The 23,358-nt window shown below is 36.9% G+C and overlaps 3 protein-coding genes across 3 annotated transcripts; all 3 read left to right on the plus strand.

Moving 5' to 3' along the window:
- The first annotated feature begins 249 nt into the window (after positions 1-249).
- Positions 250-1,314, plus strand: LOC116108521 (EID1-like F-box protein 3). Its single transcript, XM_031394761.1, has one exon. It carries the CDS (start codon positions 293-295, stop codon positions 1,139-1,141), a length of 849 nt encoding a protein of 282 aa, XP_031250621.1. The 5' UTR covers positions 250-292; the 3' UTR covers positions 1,142-1,314.
- A 1,905-nt stretch (positions 1,315-3,219) lies between these two features.
- Positions 3,220-16,777, plus strand: LOC116108500 (CSC1-like protein At4g02900). The gene is made up of 11 exons (XM_031394745.1): positions 3,220-3,739; positions 3,864-4,013; positions 4,772-4,907; positions 6,712-6,813; positions 7,056-7,172; positions 7,327-7,407; positions 9,566-9,906; positions 10,432-10,677; positions 11,030-11,354; positions 11,954-12,187; positions 16,559-16,777. The coding sequence occupies exons 1-11, from the start codon at positions 3,426-3,428 to the stop codon at positions 16,775-16,777; spliced, it is 2,265 nt and encodes a 754-aa protein (XP_031250605.1). The 5' UTR covers positions 3,220-3,425.
- A 4,116-nt stretch (positions 16,778-20,893) lies between these two features.
- On the plus strand, positions 20,894-22,168 carry LOC116108511. The gene has a single exon (XM_031394753.1). It carries the CDS (start codon positions 20,894-20,896, stop codon positions 22,166-22,168), a length of 1,275 nt encoding a protein of 424 aa, XP_031250613.1.
- The last annotated feature ends 1,190 nt before the right edge of the window (positions 22,169-23,358 follow it).

The following is a 23,358-nucleotide window of genomic DNA, read 5'->3' on the forward strand; positions in this document are numbered from 1 at the left end:
ATATTTTGGAATCTGAGACTGAGACGACACGTAGCACCAGTTTTCAATCAATCCCTTTGCTGACATAATTTCCTTGATTCTACATTTCTCCTTCAGGCAATTCACGCAATAAGAAATCAACACGTGTCGTTTTCCAATAGCCTTCTGACACGTACCTTCCTCAAACCAGAATCCATGGCACTGAAAATGAGTGATCTATTTCTTACACGACTCGTGTCCAACATTCAGCTTCTGAATCAGGTATATATACATATAAGCGCGTGAAGATCTCTAATTAGTCCATCACTATCTCATGCATTGTGTGCCAATGAGTGAGAACAAGAGACTCAAACCAAACACGCCGACTCCTGACTCGGGCGAGTCGCCTTTGCTCAACGAGAGCATACTTTTTCTCATCTTCGAGTCAGTAAAATGGGACATTCACATCCTTTGCTTGACTGCCTCCCTTAACCAGAAGCTGCGGGCGATCGCAGAGCGGCTTCTTTGGCGGAAGCTCTGTGCGTATCGCGCGCCGCGCATGGTAAAAGCATTGGCTAACGGAGCCCCTAACAGCCGTATTAACGGTGGATGGAACGCGCTTGCTAAGCTAATGTTTTTCTGTTGCGGTTGTGAGTCAACTCGTAATTTCCAGCTGAGTCAACGTCTGGCGGGTCATTTCGTTAAATCGTCTCGGTTTTCAAAAACTTCGGGTAGGAGCTTTTTAACGAAGAAATGTCGGGGTGATTTGTTGTATGTAAGTGACCCGTGTGAGCATCCACTAGGGGATAAAGATGACGACGTGGGAATTTTCCGAGGGGTATTTCGGGGATTTACGAGATCCAAGACTAGAGCGTCCTTGATCCAACGCCAGGTGGGGTTGGAGGAGAGCGTGAGATGTCCTTACTGTGGGGCCCGCGTTTGGAGCATGACAATGGCTCGGCTGGTTCCTAAGAGCGCGACTCGGCGGCTGGGCACGCATGACGGTGGGTTGGAGTATTTTGTTTGTTTGAATGGGCACTTACACGGGACTTGTTGGCTGGTGCCGTTGTCGTCTGATGAAGAGGGCAATGACGGTAGTGAAGATTCTGATGACGGTCTTGATGATGATGACGACCGGACAGTTAAAGACGGAAGTACGAGCTCGATGGGAGAGGAGGTGTAGAATTCCTTTGATGTATCCAAGCCATTGGATTGATGACCCCACGTTTTGTACCTCTCACTGATGATGTGGAGGATAGTATACACAATTTTGTGCTGATGTGGATTTTCTTTTCTCATTATTGTACTGGATATTGTAGTGCAGTAGATTTTTCTTAACTTGCGTTCTTTTCGTAATTCACATTCTGAAGGGATAATTTTAGAAAAACCGCATAACTATAACGTAGCTACGAAACCATCCCAAGGTTGGGGAAATAAACTCTAGCCTTAGGTTTTTCGTAAAGTTAGTGGATGCGTATGATATTTCAATTTTTTCAGAAAAGTTTGCGTAGTATTAGCCTTTCAATATTTTTTGAAGGATACTTTAGATCTTTTCAAAAGTAAGAATATAAATTCACGGACACATTTGTTAAAAAGGGATTGTAAATGGACAAAATTATGTTAATTAGCATTAAATTTAATTGAAAATGATAAAAAAAGAAATAAATGTGTACTAACAACTATTAAAAAAAAAAGAATAAAATTCATATTATTATATAAATTATATAAATTCAAAAATTCAAAAAATTCAAAATAACAAGTGGCCAACGATGCTGTTAGCAAGTTAGTATCTTTGACTAATCTTTGGTTTGTCTGGACTTGTCCAAATAGAAGCTAGATTTGGTCATCAGGATGGCCAATGATCTGGCCACGCTTAACTAGATTGATTTGGCCAAATCAAGTTGCCATCGATTAGGTCCAACGTGGCCAAATCGTTGGCCATGTTGGCAGGCTGGTCTAAGCTCTATTTTGGCTAGGCTTAAGAGAGGAGCGACGACATAGACTGATGTCGACAGCCTGGTTGGATAGAGATGGTCAGTTGCATCCCTAGCGATCCATTTTTTTCTTTAAATTTATTATTTTTTAATTATATAATTATTATGAGTTTAATCTTATTTTTTAAATTTAAATATTTTAGTGTTTATAAATAATTGCAAAATAGTGAGAAAAGTTTGAATTACATCTTTACCCTTAATGGGTGTTAAATTTAACATTCTTTAACTGTAATTTGGCCACTTTTAGTGGATTTTTAATTTTGTGTCCATTTACAATTCCTTTTTAAAAAAAAGTGTTCGAAAATATTCTCCCCTTTTAAAATTTTGTTAAAAAACCTTAATTGAATTTTTTTTTTTTTCCTAAATTTCCCCTTCTTCTCCTTTTCCATAGCTCTCATTGTTTCTCTCATAAATCCAGCCTCCTCACGACTAGAGGAAGTCAGATCTTGTCTCATATCAACACGATGAGATTGGATTCGGCCTCTTATAATCGTGAAAATGCTAGTTTCAACCAAAAGCGATTGTCGAGAGATCGAAACAACATTACCAGCAAGGAAAATGAGCTAAGATTTGCAAGGGTAAAATGACTATTAAATAGTTTAACGGATAATTGTTAATGATTTCCAAACCCTTAGATGGCTTCATAATCATGTCACAGCGATGTACAAAACTACCTGCCATACAATTATGGTGTTATTGGGCATTAAATAAAAGAATAATACTGTGCGTACTAACAGATTTTACTAACCAATGTACTAACCTTTGTTAAAATCACACATAGTACCTGTACTATACGCATGGTACCCGTACTATGCTTTATGTTAGTACACTAGTTTGTAGAATCCATTAGTACCTATAGCATTACCCTAAATGAAACGTGCTCTTTGGAATTAAATTCATTAAAGTTGATTGCACCATTTAATGGTAATACAATTTATTTGCCATTTGGATTCCATTATTCCTTCAAAGGAGAAAGCACTCTTTCAGCCAGTAATATTAATTGCAAAAAAAAAAATAAATAAAATATATATATAGACCTGGCACGTGTCATCTAACCAACCAAAAATATGAAGGGCAATTTAGTCAAGAACAAAAGATTCAAATTGTTGGAGCTATTTATAGGTACTTCAACTTTGCATCAAAAGCGGTTGCCGTGGTTGTTGCCGCCATGTTTCTACTTGTATTGCATTGCCTCACACACTTTTCACGAACCAACTAACAAAATCAAAGACTCGATCAAAAGCCATGCTTTTTAAGGTGTCGTAACTTTCCCTCCATTTCCTCTCTCTCATTTTCCGCGATTTTAGTTTAATTTTCTCGGCAGCCAAACAAGTCAAGGACTAATGCTTATTTGGTTTCCGCGATGATTAATCGAGATTTCATTTCAGAATTAAACGAATTGAGGAAGCAATTGGCGAGTCTTAAACGTAAAATGTTATAAGATTGTTTGAAATTGTTGCTTCAGGAAAAGAAATGGCGAGTCTCAAAGATATAGGCGTTGCCGCGGCTATTAATCTTTTATCGGCGTTTACGTTTCTTGTGGCGTTTGCAATTTTACGACTTCAACCGATAAATGATAGGGTTTACTTCCCTAAATGGTATCGTAAGGGGGTTAGAGATAGTCCAACACATTCCGGAACATTTGGGAACAAATTTGTTAACTTAGACTTTAGAACCTACTTAAGGTTCTTGAATTGGATGCCTCAAGCACTCAAAATGCCTGAAAGTGAACTTATTGATCACGCCGGACTAGATTCTGTTGTACAAATCAGGATTTACCTCCTTGGGTGCGTTTAATTCTGACTCATGCATTGATATAAGTCTAGTACTTCATTTGTGTGTGTTTTTCTTTTTAATTTATTTATAATGGATTGATCATTTGATGATATGGATGATTCTTTTAATTTGCAGCATTAAAATCTTTGTCCCCCTAGCTGTACTTTCTTTTCTGGTTTTAGTGCCAGTCAATTGGACAGGGAAGACATTAGAGCATAGTAAGCATGTAATATTCAATGATATCGACAAGCTCTCAATATCCAATGTTGCATCTGGTTCAAAAAGGTCAGGACCGATTTATATTCTCTCTTCTGTCACTTTGCTGTGAGATGCTAGCACTTTGTAATATTGGAACTGAAATAGAGTGTAATTGTGTTCTATTTTGACTTTCACTGGTTTTATAACTTGCCTTGTGTAACGAATCCCACATCAGAAGCGTATTAGGGAGGCTTTAGGCTTATAAATGGGAAGAGTCGATCCACCAAATAGGTTAGCCTTTTGGATGTGAAACTCTCAGTCCGTGACAAGTGGTATCAGAGCAGACACGGTCCATCTTTCGATGTCTCGTCAAGTGCCCACGTAAGGGTGTCCACATGTAATTGTGGGTTCACACGAAAGTGAGGTGGACAGGTAGGCAGGGGGCCCCACCTGTGACGATGGCGTCACAGGATTGGGTAGAGAAGAATGTAATGAATCCCACATCATAAGCGTATTGGGAAGGTCTTAGACTTATAAATGAGGGGAGTCCCTCCACCAAATAGATTAGCATTTTGGGTGTAAAACTCCCAATCCGTGACACTTGCCTTATAGTAATAATTATGTAATGTGTATATGTCCGTATCGAAAGAAATTTTAGTGAGTGCAATGAGTCATCCTGGAAGTTATCCTAGAATGTTTTATATCTGACCTGTGGTATGGAGACTAGCAAGAATCTTAAAGTTGAATCTCACTAGTAATATATGCCTTCTGTTTCTTTTGAATTTTCACTGTCAATAGGAATTTGTGTTATTATATGAGTTCAGCTTCTAGTTCATATTTTTCAGGCTATATGCACATATAGCAATGTCCTATGTATTCACATTTTGGACATGCTATGTGCTTCACCAGGAGTACAAGATAATTGCAGAAATGAGGTTGAGATTTCTGGCATCTGAAAATCGTCGCCCTGATCAATTCACTGTGAGTTTGTTGGCTCTTTTCTTTTAGCTTAATGCCAGTGTTTATGTCTATGTTGTCTAACTGTCCTATTTCCTAATTGTTAACTGTATAATAGGGTCCTTTGTTTGGGCATTCTAACACATTTGCTAACGTGTAAACTAAGTTAGATCTTAATACAGTAAAACCTTTCTATAATAATAATGATGAGATCAAACTAATTTATTACTATAAGGAAGTTATAACTTAATAGAGTTATAATTACTAAGATTAATATTTTGATTTCTTATTTTATAATTTATGTTTTAGTAGTATGTATTAGGATTTCAATTAATTGTTTTAGTAGTATTGGTATTAGTATTAGTATCACACAACTGTTTTGTTCCTATCACCAGCTAGCACTTCCAAAATCCAGTTGTGTGATGCAAACATCATTAGAAATTTCAAAGGTTATTATAGTCAACGTTTTAATCTCTTATTTTTGAAATGGATAGAAGATCATGTATTGAAATTAGAAAAGAAAAGTATCCTTAATAAAATTGTAAATGTAGTTTCTGCATGGTCAATTGTGAAGCCACATACAATTATCAATTGTTTTAAGCAATGCAAAATTAGGACTCTCGGTGTCGATGAATTGCAAATTACAAATGAAGTGGATGTGGAGAATAAAAGACTCATTACAGAATTGACTGACCAGATTCGACAATTTCACTACATTAATCGAATGCATATTAATGTCTTCCTCGATCATCCAAATGAATAACAAGTCGTATATGCTTTAACTGAAAAAGAAATCATTGCTGCAATTAGACAAGAAGGGAAAGGAAATAATCTTGAGGATGATAGTATAGAAATACAAAAAGTTTTGTGCCATGAAACTCTAAATATACTTGAAAAGTTAGAAATATTTTGGTTTCAACAAAAAATGTCCATGCTAGCGAATAATTATTACATACTCACAAGTTAAAAAGTGTTGTAACAATTCTAAAACATAAATCATTGTCCCAAACAACTTTAGATAAATATTTTATTTCATTTAAACCTTTAATGTAATGTAGCATATATTTTTTTACAATATACATATAATTATTACTATGTGGAGGCAACTTTCCTTATATAAGACGGAAATTTGAAAAATTATAACTTATTACAATATGAAGTTTATTCTTATTTATAGCTATCTTAAATTAAAACTAGAATTTTTTATGAATATGTAGAATTTATTCTTATATAGAGTATCACTATAGAGAAGTTTTACTGTAAAAGGTAGATATGTCGTGAGAGAAACGTATTCTATCCAAGGATTGTGGACTTAGTGAGTACTTCTTAGATTGGATGAGTGGTTAAATTTCATGTGTTCTGTAGATTATTGTCTAACAGCAAATGCAAATTCTAAGTAGTTAAGAGTTACATTAGAGTTGCTCACATTGTTTTTCAGAGTTAAGATGCATATGATGGAGAATCGTACAGATAGAATTTGACAGTGATGGATAAGCTCTGTCCATACTGATGGTTCAATTGGTGCACATAATCAAAATTGGATCTCTGCCACACAGATAACCTATATAAGAAGAAAATAGTGAGACATTAATTTTAGAATTTATTTAAATTTTAGCTTCTAACACTTCAATAAACGCCAATTATTTGGTTACACTAATTGTTCTCTTTTTGAATGCAAACTTGGTAGTTGGAATGTCTTGATTGAAGCAATATCTCGAAATTAGTATATGTTCTTGTCTGTGAGATCATCTGTTGCTCTGATCAGGACTGTTTCCATTTAATTTTTTTATCGAGGCTTGCTGTTTATCTATTTTAATACTCTTGGCAGGTTCTTGTGAGAAACATTCCTCCAGATCAGGATGAATCAGTTACTGAGCACGTCCAACATTTCTTCTGTGTCAATCATCCTGATCATTATCTTACTCATCAGGTATGCATCGTTCTCAAGCTGCATTAATTATAGTAGCTTGATTCATGATCTAATAATGGGTACTGCTGCAAATAAGTAAAAAGAAATCATAGTTACCTTGTAGTATGGATGGGGATTTTTTTCTTTGATAGAACTTTATTTAATTTTGAAGAGCTCTTTATAGAGCATGATCAAGTTCATTTTCAACTTTTATGTCATTACGTTTGAGAATGTACTCCAGCTTCACTACTTCAATTTTCTAGGTTGTCTACAATGCAAATAAGCTTGCTGCATTGGCGGCAGAGAAGAAGGGTTTGCAAAATTGGTTAACCTACTACAAAAATAAATATGAGAGAACTTCGACGAAGCCAACCACAAAGGTTCTTCAGTTCATCTTTAACTTCCTGTTTTTGTTTCATTTACTTTAGATTTCTTTTATAAATAATCAATTTTGTTCAAACAATTGTCATTTTGTATATAAAAATATTGATTTACACGTATTGAGTTTGTCATCTTATTTTCTATCATATATAGACAGGTTTCTGGGGTCTTTGGGGAACTCAAGTGGATGCAATTGAACATTATACGGCTAAGATTGAGAAGTTGACTCAAGAAGTAAGTTTGCATATGCTATAATAAAGATTTATCTTTGGTTTTCTATTGATTTAGAAGCTTTCTGGTGGTTATTTGTTTTTTTTATTTTGCTGCTTCTCTTGCTGTTATGGCCGTATTTAAAGAAGTTGGTAAAAGCACATGGCGGTTCAACTCAGGTCCTTGTGTTTGCTACCATCTTCACTGTTCATGTGTATACCTGGCCATAGTTTCAATAAGAACAGGTGCCTTCAGATTGGAGCATTCTCTGTCTTCATTCTGAATTTGATCTGAATGAAATTTAGGTGCTTTTCATGCTCCATTGTGAAATGAAGGATAAAGAATGATAAAGATTTTATATCAATTTGAACAAACATTAAATACACAATCAAATNTGTAACTCCCACTCAGTTTTGTCTCCATGCGGCTTTGATCACACTACAACAAGAACTCTTTCCACTCGGCTCATCCAACCGAGTGGGAGAAATTAAAAATCGAAAGTGGTTCTCCTAGTCAACTTTATTTGACTCAGCAGTCAGCACACCTTCCCCACATGATATAGTGGGCCGAGCCGAGTGGATTCTAAGCTACCTCAAAACAAGGATATAATCCCTCAAATTATTTATATAAGTCCAGATAACTCCATTAGACACATACTCAATCACCCCATGTGGCAAAAGTACGCCCAAGAACAACTATAAAAGTCGTCACTCGGCTCGGCTGGGACTATGACTCTACCTCTCTTTGGAACATCTTCATTCAGGGTTGGGGTTATTTCTTCATTCTGGCTGTGTGAGCTTTGCCGAGTGGGTCTGTCCAAGCTCACACTCATACAACTCCTACTCGAGTACGACTGATTCGATGCATCTAAAGAGCCACTCGCCTGTAGACTAATGGTGCTTTCGTATCACCTCCTCAAAAGTCAAATCAAATACTCCACTCCGTTCAGCAAGCACAGGTGGCAACAATTGAAGGGGAAAGGTATGTGTCATTATCTCCTTTTAACTACCACTCTATTTGGTTAAATCTTTCTCCATTCGGCCCATTACTTAAATACATGCAGCCCATTTTTCCATTTAGCTCACTCTTTATTCAGTCCATAACACATGCACATCATGCATATTAGCTCTCCATTCGACTATTTGCTTAAAACATGCATGCCATGCATGTCACTGCTCTAGCTTCAATCAAATGTTTTCAACTACAAAGTCAGTCACGCCAACTGGGCCACATAGCCCTCAAAGGATTCAACTACAAGTCGATCACGCCGACTCGATTGCAAGCTCTATACAAGCTCCACTTGGCATACACCATCGGATCGGCCTTGCTTGATCCACAGATTTACACCTTCGGATTGACCCTGCTCGATCCACGGATTTACACCATCGGATCGGCGCTGCTCGATCCACAAATTTACACCTTTGGATCGACCTTGCTCGATCCATAGATTTACACCTTCATATCGACCCTGCTCGATCCACGGATTTATACCATCGGATCGGCCCTGCTCGATCCATGAATTTACACCTTCGGATTGACCCTGCTCGATTCACGGATTTACACCTTCTGATCGGCCCTATCCGATCCACGGATTTAAACCTTCCGATCGACCCTGCACGAATCATGGATTTACACCTTCGAATCGACCCTACTCGATTCACGGATTTACACCTTCGGACCGGCCCTGGTCGATCCACGGATTTACACATTCGAATCTACCTTGCTCGATTCATAGATTTACACATTCGGATTAGCCCTACCCGATCCACGGATTTACACCTTCGGATTAGCCCTGCCTGATCCACTGATTTACACATTCGGATCGACCCTGTTCGATTCACGGATTTACACATTCAATCGGCCCAGACCGATTGAAGGACTTGCACCTCAAATCAACAAGTCATCGACCCAATCCACACAAAGATCCATCCGACCTAACGAGCTGCNCTGGGAGTAACAATTTGTTACTGAGTATTCTAGAAATTTTGTAGTTTTTGGAAGTATGAAATAGGAGTATTACTACCATATGTGCATTTTATAATTGTTATGGGTTTGTTACCGACTAATATTAATTTTCACAAATCTGTAAATGTGGTGACCAGAAATAACTTCACTACATGCCCTGCCTATTTAATTTTCTTTGTTTGCTCCTGAAGTGTAATATGGACATTTTTATACGCAGGAGAATACCGAAAGAGAGAGGGTAATGAATGACCCTAATTGTATAAATCCAGCAGCATTTGTTTCATTCAAATCTCGATGGGGAGCAGCAGTCTGTGCTCAGACTCAGCAATCAAGTAACCCTACAATTTGGTTGACAGAGTGGGCTCCTGAGCCACGTGACATTTATTGGAAAAATCTTTCTATACCATTTGTTCATTTGACTATCCGAAGATTGCTCATGGCTGTTTCTCTGTTTTTCCTAACTTTCTTTTTCATGATTCCCATTGCATTTGTTCAATCCCTCGCCAACATCGAGGGGATTGAAAAGGTTTTTCCTTTCTTGCAGCCTCTTATAGAAACGTAAGTTTATTCTTCTACTGCTGCTAAGATATTCTAATGTTGTGATGCATTCCATATATTTATTTTGTCTATATCATTCTATTAAGCTAATGCTTCTAATCAATGGACATCTTAAATTATCAAAATGACACAAAAGGGATCTTTTTAACTTACTACCACCTTTTTCAAGAAACTTTTTACCAACGCTTGTGTACATGGCTATGCCACTAAGGTTCTGACTAACCAAGATAAAAAGGAAATGTAGTCGTTCACACTACCCTAATCCTAAGTAGTACAGTTCTCTTAATGAAACCAGACAAGCTCTGACAGTGTTCAAGTTGGATTTATCTTGGTGAAAGGGCTCTCACAAAAGTTAAACTTGGAGAGTCTGATACAAGGTTATGATTATGGCTGATTTCTGCTACTTGCTCCTAGTCACAGGATACAATGAACTATAAGATATTTTCTGATTGCCTCCTCACTAGTACTGCTGTTTTCAGGCTTGAGGTTGTCTAAGTTTTAACTGTTTGAAATTCTTTTCTGCAGTGGGTTTGTGAAGTCAATAATTCAAGGATTTCTTCCAGGGATTGCTCTGAAGATATTTCTTATTGTACTTCCATATATTCTCATGACCATGTCCCAGATAGAAGGATTTACATCACTCTCGTCATTGGAGAGGAGATCGGCTGGGAAATATTATTTGTTCATACTGGTCAATGTTTTTCTTGGAAGCATTATTACAGGAACAGCATTTCAGCAGCTTGAAGCTTTTCTTAACCAGCCCCCAACAGAGTATGTTTCTTAAAATAAATAACTTGCATCGAGTATCAAAGTCTCTTCAATCGAAGATATTATTTACATATGCTTTTCTGTAGAGCACTAGTCAGACGTGTGGCCCAATAATTCTTTGATTCATGCTAAATTTGCGGGCCATTCTAAGTTATTACTTTATTTCTATCAGATACATAGATGTTCTTCCCTAAGCTAATTATCTTTTTGTTTTTATTATATGATGTATTACTGAAAGACTAGTAATCCTGTCAACATTTGAGTGCCCTGGCCTTTTATGTGCAATTATACTTTTTAGTTGATGATCAACTGATAACATGAAGGCAATTGAAATGCACTTGTATTATCTCCACAGGATTCCAAAAACTATTGGCGTGTCCATTCCAATGAAAGCAACTTTCTTCATTAGCTATATAATGGTTGATGGTTGGGCTGGAATTGCTGCCGAGATCCTCAGATTGGTACCATTAGTCTTATTCCACCTGAAAAACTTTTTTTTGGTTAAGACAGCCCAAGACAGGGATGAGGCAATGGATCCTGGATACTTCAAACTTGCTTTATCTGAACCTCGGATCCAGTTCTATTTCTTGCTGGGACTTGTATATGCCGTCGTCACACCCATACTTATTCCTTTCATCATTGTGTTCTTTGTCTTTTCATATCTGGTATTTCGTCATCAGGTACCTTAGTTAATATAATTTTCATGCTTTCAACTTCCAGTTAGCGTCTGTTTGTGTGCACACACACATACATTTTACATGGCTATTGATAGGGTCCCTCAATTTTTAGAGCACTCTTTATCTTAGCAATTGCAACTTTGTCTATATTCATAGGATTCATCACAGCAAAGCAGATCTATAATTCACAATGGAGAGATATGGATGGTCATAAAAGTGTCTTGGAAATCTATGCTCACATTTGTTGAATGTTCCATTGGTTTTATCTCTACTTGGTAGTGACAAAAATTTTCATTAGATAGAAGTTCAGCTTGAAAATTCTCTTACTAATGTTCAGTGTAGTAGTAATGGTTGAGTTTTATAACAGTAGGTTTGATGAGTTGTTCTTCATCCACTTTTTTTGTTGCCATCTTGGGCACTGATTGTTTCTATTCAGGTGAACAATACGAGCTAGACCACATTCTTCATTCCAAAATGTTGTTTATAAGATTCGTTTTGTTCTTGTTTGTTTAATGTTTACTTGTACTTACTAGTTATAGTAAACAAAGTTTATAATACAAAGTTCATTGTTGATCATTGCTTTTTTACTCTTTTTTTGCAAGGTTATCAACGTGTATGTCCAAATATCTGAGAGTGGAGCTGCATTCTGGCCTGATGTCCATAGGCGTCTGATTGCCAATTTGATAATATCTCAACTGCTTCTGATAGGTTTGCTAAGCACGAAGAAAACTGAGAGATCAACACCTTTGCTCATTCCCCTTCCAATCTTGACCTTCTGGTTCCACAGATATTGCAAGGGCCGTTTTGAATCTGCATTTTTGATGTTCCCATTACAGGTTTGACCAAATACTTATAATTAGAAATTTTTATCAACTTTTGAATGGTGANGGCTGTTCATGAATCCGATTCACGGTGGGTTGAAGGATCCTAAACTGAAACCGCCTGCGAAGGATCTGGCTAAGCTTGGGAGTGAAAGAGTGTTGATATTTGTTGCTGAGAAAGATGATCTGAATATTGCGGGGAAAAACTACTATGAAGAATTGAAGAAAAGTGGATGGAGAGGCAGAGTTGAGCTCGTTGAAAACCATGGCGGAGATCACTGCTTCCATTTGCGTCACCCCACATATGAAAAGGCTCTGCAGTTGACTAATAAATTTGATTCATTTATCAAAAATGATTCATAGATTAATTATCACTTATTATTCTTATTTTAGTTACAATTTTACAAAAAAAAAAAAAAAAAAAACTTACGTTTGTAGCGTATAAGCCAATGATTTTTTCCTTTTTTTGGGCCAATTCTGAAGTCTAAAATCACTTTTGAGACTACCATAGGACTCTCCATGACCTCCTTTATCAAACTCATACCTTTACTTACTGACCTCACTCATGGTTTTTTACCACTTCTAATAATCGCTAACAGTGTTAGTTTAAGGGTGAGAATATAGAATGAATACCATCAATGATCTACGAACTTATTTGAGAGAAGATCTACGAACTCATTTGGGAGAAGAGAAAGAGAACCTGATTTTTATTATTCAAGTCTGAAAGAGTAAAGTAACAAACAGTATCACACTTATTACATTTCAATAACTATGGTTAATTAACCATAGTTGAAAGTAACCAAAATAACTAATTCAATCAACTAATCTTAACTATACCTAGCTATTAACTACTACTGACTTACTAACAAAAATATGCATTATACATCAAGAACCATTATATATCAAGAAGAGAAAATAATAATAAACCAAGACGCCCCCTCAAGTTGGTGGGTGTGATGAATGTCAAACATGCCCAACTTTTGAATAGTAAATGACGATGGAGAGGACCAGCAACAGCCTTAGTGAACAAATCAGCAGGCTGTTCTTGAGTAGGAATGTGAATAGGATGTACCAGGCCTTCCTTGATTTTAGTATGAACTATATGACAATCAATGTCCATATGTTTCATACGCTCATGAAACATTGGATTGGAAGCAATATGGACAGTTGATTGACTGTCACACTCGAGAGTAATGGGCTGGGGAACCAGAATGCCAAGATCAGTCAAAAGTTAAGTAAGCCATACAAGCTCACAAACCGTAGAAGCCATGGCACGATATTCTGCCTTAGAGGATGACTTGGAAACTGTAACTTGATGCTTAGATTTCCATGACAGTAAACAACCTCCCAAGAAGATGCAGAAACCAGTAATGGACTTACGCGTCATAAGGCAAGAAGCCCAATCAGAATCACAAAAAGCTTGAAGATGGATAGAACCATTTGCTGGAAAAACCAAGCCTAAACTAGGAGACCCTTTGATATATTTGACCACTTTGAGAGCTGCATTGAGAAGGGACTGTTTTGGCTGATGCATAAACTGACTAAGTAGATTTACAGAATAACTCAAATCTGGTCTAGTATGACACAAATACAACAACTTCCTAATCAATTTCTGATAAACAGAGGGATCCTTTAAGGTAGGATTTGGTGCACTACGAAATGAAGCATCAAACTCCACTGTTGTAAACTTCTGCTGAGGATCAAGGGGTATCAAGGCTGGTTTAATAGCAGCCAAACCTGAGGTGGCAATCAACTCTAACGAATATTTCTGGTGGCACAAACTAATGCCCTTGGATGATCTAGCAACTTCAAAACCTAAAAAATATCTAAGAGAACCAAGATCTTTTAACTTGAAGTTAGAGTGTGACAAATCTTTAGAAGCCTGAATAAAAGAGTGATCATTACCTGTGATAACCAAATCATCACCGTATACAAGCAAAATCACAATATTAGAATTGTCTTTCTTAAAGAAGAAAAAATGATCCAAGGGTGATTGGTGGAAGCCACCCGATAACAATGCAGCAATAAGCTTTGTATTCCATGCCCTGAAGGCTTGTTTCAAGCCATATAATGACTTATGGAGCTTACATACTAGGGACTTATCATGTTGTTTAGAGAAACCCTGTGGTATATTCATATAAAGTTCTTCTTGAAGGTCCCCTTGCAAGAAGGCATTATCAACATCTAAATGGTAAAGAGGCCAATCCTTCATAGATGCTATGACTAAGACTAATCTAACTGTTACCATCTTAATCACAGGAGAAAAAGTCTCCTCGTAATCAATTCTAGCTTGTTGAGTAAATCCTTTGGCAACTAATCTTGCCTTATACCATTCTAGAGTGTCATCTACCTTGTACTTGAGTTTATAAATCCATTTACACCCTATTGGAGATTGACCAGGTGGTAAGGGAACTAAAGACCATGTGCCATTTCTTTCCAAAGCCTGAATTTCTTGTTGCATAGCCATAATCCAGTAGGGATCTTTGGATGCTTGGGTAAATGTAATGGGTTCAGTAATGGTTGATATACTAGACAGACATGTTTGATAGGATGGTGAAAGATGTGTGTTGGAAATGTAATTCTGAATAGGATATTGTGACAATAGTTTTTAGATTAGTTTTAGGTAATGTAGGACATACAAAATGAGTGGTCCAAATAGGTGGTTTAGTGACTCTACCAGATTTTCTAAGAGGACCAGGTTGTTGTGAAGAGGTACTAGGCAGATTGGGTGAACTATATAAAGCTGGAGAAATAGGGTCTGCTGGTTCTGTTTCATGAAGATCATTTGTATTTTCATGCAAATCAAAAACAATGGAAGATGCAGTCTCAAAATTTTGTTCTAGAAATGTTTCTCGGATAAAAGGTGGTTGACTAGATTTATGTAAAGTAAAAAGAAAAATATATTCATGGAAAACCACATCACGATTAATATGAACAGATTTGGAATGTAAATCATACAAAATGTAACCCTTTTTTGTAGTAGAGTAACCAAGAAACACACAAGGAGTAGATCTAGGAGTAAACTTTTCATGGGGAATCAAATTGGTAGCATATACGAGGCATCCAAAAACTTTCAAGTGGTTCAACTTAGGCTTATGACCAAAGAACTTCTCATAAGGTGAGAGACCATCTAAGACTTCAGTGGGTAATCGATTTATGATGTAGATTGCAGTTTTGACTGCATAACCCCACAAATAGTTCAGAATATGTGATTGAAACTTTAGGGATCTAGCTATGTTAACCAGAATATGTGATTGAAACTTTAGGGATCTAGCTATGTTAAGTATATGCATGTGCTTATGCTCTACAACTCCATTTTGTTGTGGAGTGTACACACATGTGCTCTGATGTATGATACCCAAACCAACCAATAAATCATGACATTGATGATTGAAAAATTCTAAACCGTTGTCAATTCTAATGCATTTGGGGGTCTGATTATGCTGATTTTTTACCATGTGAAGGAANATACTTATAATTAGAAATTTTTATCAACTTTTGAATGGTGACATATTGAATGTTGATGATGCGTGATGCCATTTGCCTTGCATCATTATTAGAATCAAGAGACCTCCAGGCTTTGAGAATCCATTTTGAATCTTTGAACAATATGCTTGTTCGACCAATTTCAACAGTTTTTATGATCAATTGACATAGTTGAAAGTAGGGGTGTTCAAAAGAACCGGTTGAAACTAGAACCGGCAGGTACCCTGGGTTTGGTTCTGGTTCCTACCCAGAACGAGTCGTCAATGGGTAGGTTCCAGTTCCAAATTTTTGAAACCGTTACTGTGCGGTTCCGGTTCCAGTTCCGGTTCCGGTTCCTATAGTTAGGAACCGGAACCGGAACCAGGAACCGAGAGTAATATAAAATAAAATTAAAGATTAGGGGGGTTAATAAAAACTTTTATAAAAAAAGTAATGTGAATACATTTATATTTATATTTCATAACATTTAAAGTAAGTTAGTTTGACTTTTGAGAATCTATCTTTACAAAGTAATGGAGTTTATAATTTTGAATTTATAATTTGTAATTTTATTTTTGTTAATAAGTGCCAGGTGGGGGGGTATTTGTAAGTTTTTAAGGGTTTTTTTGCCATTTTAAAAACTTTTGGGGGCTCAGTAATTTTACAAGGTACCCAGAACCGGAACCGGAACCGAAACCGTTGTTACAAGTTCTGGTTCTGGGTATCTAGGAACCGGAACCGTCGTTCTGGTTCTGGTTCCAAATTTCAAGGAACCGTCGATTCCGGTTCCGGTTTCGATTCCTTCAAAAAGTACAGGGTACCCAGAACCGAACACCCCTAGTTGAAAGCCTCTGCGTACTTTTATAATGAAATTAAGATTACTTGACAACGATCCGCAACTGACATTTAATAACATCACAGGAGGCAATGGTGAAGGATACGCTTGAACGGGCTAGAGAACCGACTCTAAATATAAAAGATTATCTACAGGATGCTTATGTACATCCTGTTTTCAAGGGTGGTAACTCTGAGAGGCCACAGATTGCTGAGGAGGAGCGTAACAGTCCACTTGTTTCTACAAGAAGGAATAAGAGTAGTAGTAAACCTTCTTCCGAGTCTAGTTATTCAGCTGGTCACTGATATATATATATATATATATATATATATATATACACGGAAATTATTCTTGCTCTCATTGATTTCCAGCATTGCTTCCAGATCAGCTTGCACATACAACTGGAAAAAAGAAAGGTCAGCTCCCGTTCATTTAATTGCTTACACAGTGAATAAATATATTGGAGATGAGTTTGCAAAGTGCAAGCTTGAGAGAGAAATGATAGTAAGAGAAGTCCAATGGATTTTATAGATAGCGACTTCGTTTCATTGTTTTATTTTTGCCAAAGTGTTCTTTATATAGCAATTTAATTCTTTGAGTTAACAATACACATTTTGAACATAGAAGATGCCCATGGAGGCAGAAAAACTGTGATAATAATTACAGTTTTTACATTGTCACCTTACAGTTTGGTGTATAATTTTAGGAAATTAACACCAATACTATCAAATTTAAGGGTTGACAAAAACATTTTGTTCGTCCTAGCTTGTTTTGGGTCGTGCTTTTTTGGATCCATCTCGTTTAAGTTGTAATTCTTTATTCTTTATAAAATTATCTGGCGACATATTTATTTTTTTGTGAGTAAACGACATATTCCCACCCAAGGTTTGATAAAATCCCAGGTGAGTACCACAGGTTCCATTTATTCCAGATTTCCACCCTTAAAGTAACAGTGTTATGAACTTTTAGGGTTTAGGACGTGCAATTACCATAATGCCCCTTAACCCTAAATTAATAAATTATGTTTTAACCCCTAATTTATTAGAATTATAAAACTTACTATTTTATTTTCAAATTATATCAAAAACACCCCCAGTCATTACACACCCTCATCGGAAACAGCCCGATTTGGGCTGTTTCCGACGACGTCGAACGTCCTGGTCACTCCATCACCTTCCCCGTATTCCATCGTCCAAAACCCCTCTAATTCCCGACTCATTTGCCCCTCCAATCGCCGGCACCGTTAGACTTAGGGTTTTGATGTTCTTCACCGGATTCCGGCGGTGAAAATCCAATTGGACACCACCAATGAAACCACCGTATCCAGATCTATAAAATCCCCATGTCCCCAGCAGCCGTCTCGTCGTCATTCGCCGGCCGAGAGTTCGTGTTCTTCGGCCGTTTTTCGATGAAGCGGTGGACGGCAAACTGTGAGCTGCCGTGGCTGGAAACGTTAGGGGTTTTGTAGGGGAGGATTGGAGGAGTCAAATGGTGGTGACAAGGGTGATTTTGGGTGGAAAAATCGCCGGAAAAAGAGCGAAAAAGTTTACTGGCGGTGGTCTGCTAACGTGCGCCGGAGGACTGTTACAGGCGGTGGTCTGCTAACGTGTGCCGCCTATGTAAAATGACCAATTTACCCCTTTACCGTTATATCAAACGTTTTTCCGTCACTTTAAGGGTGGAAATCTGGAATAAATGGAACTTTTGGTACTCACTGGAGATTTCATCAAACCTTGGGTGGCAATATGTCGTTTACTCTTTTTTTGTTCAAATAGCTTTTTAATCAAACGGTTTCATTTTTATATTAGAATTACGTACTATTAAAACAGACAACCAAAACTTCTAGCTAGTCGTTCAAAATTGCACCTTCGTTTGTCAAGAAATGACCGAAATTTATTCTAAATATCATTTATATCCCTTGAACTAAAAAAATCTCTATTCGGGGTGTTAGCATTAGACTCCTATAGTTGGAGGAAAGTTTTTGTGGACCTCAGGGGTTGGTTGCAATTGAATCCTATTAATAACAATTTGATAAACCTTCTTTTAATTAAAAAAATATTTGATATTTGATGTCTATATATATATAATCACTTGATAATAATATTTCAAAAAAACTATTTTAAATACACAAGTTTTTACCTGATTTTTTTATTTAAAACTTGTTGATACGTAATTTTGACACCAATAACTAGCACGTACAAAGTGCTAAGCTCTACTTAGAAATTACACGTGAATAATTATAATTGGATACAAAGATTGAATAATAAATAAGAGATATGATTTTTAAAGTGGTTCAGATACTTAAAGCGAATCTTATGTCTATTATTTCTTTTATATATGAGAGATCACAAGAGGTCGCGTATAGCGAACAACGAACAAAGGTACAATGATTGAGTATTTAGAGAGAATATCAAGCCAGTCTCTTTCCCATACGTTATCTTTGTTCTGAAAATAAAGATTACAATTAGAATGGGGATTTAGTCTCAGAATCCTGAAAATGAGAGAGGGATACCTCTATTTATGGTGGAAGAATTCAAGATAATGATTACAAATCTGCAAGTGGGTAGGTGTCGTGCAAGTCTTTTCTTGCCTCTCATTAGCTGATAACTTGAAAAATATTCTTAAATTACCTGGGACTTGGATATATGTGCGGTCATCGGTCACTCATAGATAAAACCTGAATCTGCTAAGTTGATGAGAACCATATTTTTTCTGTCATGGAGCAACATGATAGCTCCTGGACGATATAAAATCTTTTTAAACTCCGATTGGTATTTGCTGTCCTAGGTTAACGCCGGCCTTGAATTTTAGGCATAACAAAACTATAGCCTGAATACATTATACTTAATTGTAATAATTTGAATTATTGATAAGTGAGTTTGTAATGATGTTAAAATAATAATAAAAAATTGTATGAAATATCTAAATTCCCGGTTTGATTTCTATATATATGCTATATAATAATATAATACCACTCATTAACAATTAACTATTAATAAGAGCCCTACACACAAATTAATTAATTAGCATAATATGCTGTTGGATAATGTTATCTCACCTGGTCATAATCTTATTCAGTTTTTTTTAGAGTAAACGGCTTTTTCGCACCCAAGGTTTGCCTTAATGATCATTTCCACCAAAAAAGTTTTAAAATATCACTTTTCCACCTAAAATTTATATTATGTTAATACCTAAAACCGATTATGGCCGTTGTTAGCGGTAAAAATTCTCTCTGTCACCACCATTTGAAACTCTGGTCTCTTCTCTACAAAACTCCTCTCACTCTAGCACTTGATTTTTCGCCGATTGTTGGCTACCGCAAAGCTAAGGTTTCCTATTCTTAGTTGATTTCCGACTTATCCTAAGAACGAATATTCAATCGGTCATCACCATTCGATCCATCGACCTCCACTCTACAAAACCTCTCTTACCCTGGCTCCTAGTAATTCGCCGAATGCCAGTTGAGAAAGTGAAGTGTATTTTGGGTATTATCGAAAGAATAATACTACACATACAACATTCATCTACAACATTATGTAGCAAAAGATGATTGGGTGAAAGTTTAATTTTAATTTAAAATCAACCAATCATATTTTTCCACGTAATATTGTATGAGAAATGTTGTATAAAAATGTTACATGTGTAATATTACTCCTATTGGAATATAAACATTGGGTGAAAAAATGGTATTTTGAAACTTTTTGGGTGGAAAAGTGTCATTTAGGCAAACCTTGGGTGGGCAAAGGTGTTTACTCTTTTTTTTAACGCCTTTTTTTTAGTAAAACCCATGTGCTTGGTCTTTTTTCGTGAGCACTCGTTAGTTTCGAAAATATGTATTAATCCCATATATTTGGCTTTTTTATTGTGAAAACATACTAGTTTAAAAAATGTGATCTTAACTCCCATGTGTTTGACCTTTTTTGTACTGAGTATCCACTAGTTTCGAAAATGTTATCAATTCAACCTTCAAATTTATTAACAATTTCATCCATTTAACCTCCAAAATGAAAAAATATATTAACCTCTCAGCATTATTGACATCTTTTAAATGTTAGATTGATAAAATTTAAGTGAATAGTAAAAACACATTTCCTTCAAAAATGGAGGTTAGGATTGCAATTTCGAAACTAACAGGTACTCACAATCAAAAAGGCCAAACATACAGGGTTAGGGTTAAATTTTCAAAACTAACAGAGTGCTCATAAAAATACCAAACATAGGGGGGTTTGCTATAAAAATCCCTTTTTTAATTAGGATAATCGGATTTACATGGAATCCTTATTTATAAAAAAAATATATATATATGGTAAAGCTAAAAGTCGAAACGCATCGTTTTGGTCCCGTCTCTGTTCTCATTCGAGGTTGGTTCTGGATCAGTTAATTTCCATCACAGAGACAAGAAACAACACACAGTGACAGAGATGAAGCTCTCTCTGAAACTCCAAGATGATTACAAACAACAGACTCAAAACCCCCCTCTCCTAAAGGCTAAATTACCCATCTCCATTTTCAACCAACCCTTCACTTCTTCACTCACAACCGCCACAACCGCCACTCCCAAACACCTCTCCTTCTCTCTCTCCACCAACTTCTCTTCCGGCCCTTCTTTCAGATTCACCTACACACCCGTCTCTTCAAATACAACGGCAGCCTCAGCTGCCCCTTTCTCCGTCTCTCTCAAATCGGGCCTTGGCTTGTTTGGTTCGCCTCATGATTCTCCTCTTATCTTCTCTGCCCACTTCTCTCTTTCCTCCACCAACCCCTCAACTATTTCCCCTACCTTTTTGCTCCATTTCAAGCCCCAATTTGGTCACTTTTCGCTGCATAAAACTACTTCCTCTGCAAACCCTAACCCTAGAAATTTGGGGTCCCGCTCCGGTTCTGCGGCCAACTTGCAATCTGGTTCTCCTCCGAATTACCATTTTGCAAGTGGGTCGGTTGTGCATGAGGCTTTGGGTTGGCAAGATGTGAAATTGGAGCCGTGTAGTACGAGTGAAAATGGGTTTGGTAATGCGAAGCCTAGCTTTTTTAAAGGGGTTGGTTCGGGTGATGGAATTGGGTTTGTTAAAGAGAGGATATTGGAGATGAAAGATGGTGAAAGAGGTGGACTGTTGGGTGGAATTTCTGTAAAGGCAAAAACTGTGTTGCCTGTGACGAAAGGGTTAAAGGCAAATTTGAGGTGGGGAGTGAATTTGCCGGCGAATTCAGAGGTTAGAATGCCGTATTTAACTGTGAATAAGATTGGGATTGAGAGAGTTGAAAAGTTAGAAGAGGTGAAGAAGATGAATTCTGAGAGTAACGTGGGTGATTTGGAGTTGTTGAAGGGAATGTGTTTTTGGATGAGCAGAGATTTGGAATTATTGGAGAAGGAAAACAGGGACATGAAACAATGTTTGGAGGATATGAGAATGGGAGTTTCCACGAGGAGTTATCGTGGAGTAAGTGATAGTATTGGGAAGAAGGTCTTTCCATCTTCAAGTGAGGGTTTCTCTGAGGCAAGGGGTTTTAATGGAGTCAGTGATAGTACTGGGAAGAAGGTGTTTCCATCTTCAAGTGAGAGTTTTGGTGAGCTTGAGAGGCGGAGCAGGAAGAATGGCGAAGGGAATGGCAAAACAGAGGCGAAGAAGTCTGTGAGTCAGGCTAGTGATTTGGAGTCTGAGTTGCAGAAAGCTATTATGGCTGCTGCTTCCTCTTAGCAAGGTTTGACATATTTGCAAATATGCTATTTCTTGGCGGTCTCCTTATAATATGTGTATATAATTGAGCTCTTTTTAACTTAAATTATGTCACAGACTTGGTTGTGTCTATTAGAAAGCTTGGAAATCTATTCCATGATCCTCGGCTATACATTTGATGCATATTTGCTTTAAGTGCTTATATTTCAAGACTTGATGGCAATTATGTTTTGAGCATCAACTTTGTTGCGGAACTTATTTGTATTAGTCTTTAGAATAGCTCAGCTCAGTGGGCTATTTTGCTTTATATCTTAATTAGTTGATTCACATTAGTCTGAAATAAGATCATTTCAACCATATGTGCATCTTCTGTGGTTCAAAATGGACGGATGATGCGGCTTGTAGTTCTGTGAGGCGCATTAATCTATAAGTTTAAGCATAGGCTTCATTCACTCTCTCTCTTGCTCTCTCTTAAAAATGGAAAGTTTATATGGCATTGATATTGTGATCGAGTTCAATGCAACTGAGCTGGAAGAACTGCCTTTAGAATCCTGTAGGTGTTGAAGATTTTACTACATCAAGAGTTGTTGGCTCACTTAAGAATGTCAAAAATAAATAAGAAACTAAAGATCACTCATAATTCTGCCCCATCTTCTTCAACTAAGCAAGTCTCCGGCATCAACGTATGCTATTGCTGCAGCGAAATTTAGGATAGTTTTCAGGCAACTGAAATACCGAGCAGGAAAAAAACTAACTTATATGCCAGCATGAAAAGTTGCTTGGTTTAAATAAATTGCAAATGATTCAGCATTAATAGTGTGTTATTTGTCACTTGGTTACCGTATTTCAGAACAGATTATTGAATATTAATGGCCCTACTGAGAGGAACAATGCTATTGCAAAATTGCAAACTAGTGCTTGATGTGCAGAAAGGATGGTCTTAGCTAGTCATCTTTTGTCGCATGGTCCAATTGCTTGGGGCTTCTAGGTTGCTTTGGTGCAGAGTGAGTGTGCTATTTGAGCTCAGCCAACAGAAGTTTTGGTGTAGATGGCTCATGGCTGAATGTAAGATAAAGTTGAAATTCTGATTTTAGATTGTGCAGCCCACCTCTGAAATTTGCTCACTCTCTTTGAAAACATGTTAAAAGAAAGTAATTGTGAAATGCTCACATTTAAGAAGTATTAAATTGCCATTTACTTGAGAGGATTTG

Source organism: Pistacia vera, unplaced genomic scaffold, assembly GCF_008641045.1.
Source record: "Pistacia vera cultivar Batoury unplaced genomic scaffold, PisVer_v2 Contig1178, whole genome shotgun sequence".
Classification (NCBI taxonomy): Eukaryota; Viridiplantae; Streptophyta; class Magnoliopsida; order Sapindales; family Anacardiaceae; genus Pistacia; species Pistacia vera.

Excerpts from the sequence above, each read along its gene's own strand:
- LOC116108521 (XM_031394761.1), top strand. The coding sequence starts at position 293 with ATGCATTGTGTGCCAATGAGTGAGAACAAGAGACTCAAACCAAACACG.
- LOC116108500 (XM_031394745.1), top strand. The coding sequence starts at position 3,426 with ATGGCGAGTCTCAAAGATATAGGCGTTGCCGCGGCTATTAATCTTTTA. Across the intron at positions 4,014-4,771 it reads GTTGCATCTGGTTCAAAAAG|GCTATATGCACATATAGCAA; the intron begins GTCAGGACCGAT and ends CATATTTTTCAG. Across the intron at positions 10,678-11,029 it reads CTTAACCAGCCCCCAACAGA|GATTCCAAAAACTATTGGCG; the intron begins GTATGTTTCTTA and ends TTATCTCCACAG.
- LOC116108511 (XM_031394753.1), top strand. The coding sequence starts at position 20,894 with ATGAAGCTCTCTCTGAAACTCCAAGATGATTACAAACAACAGACTCAA.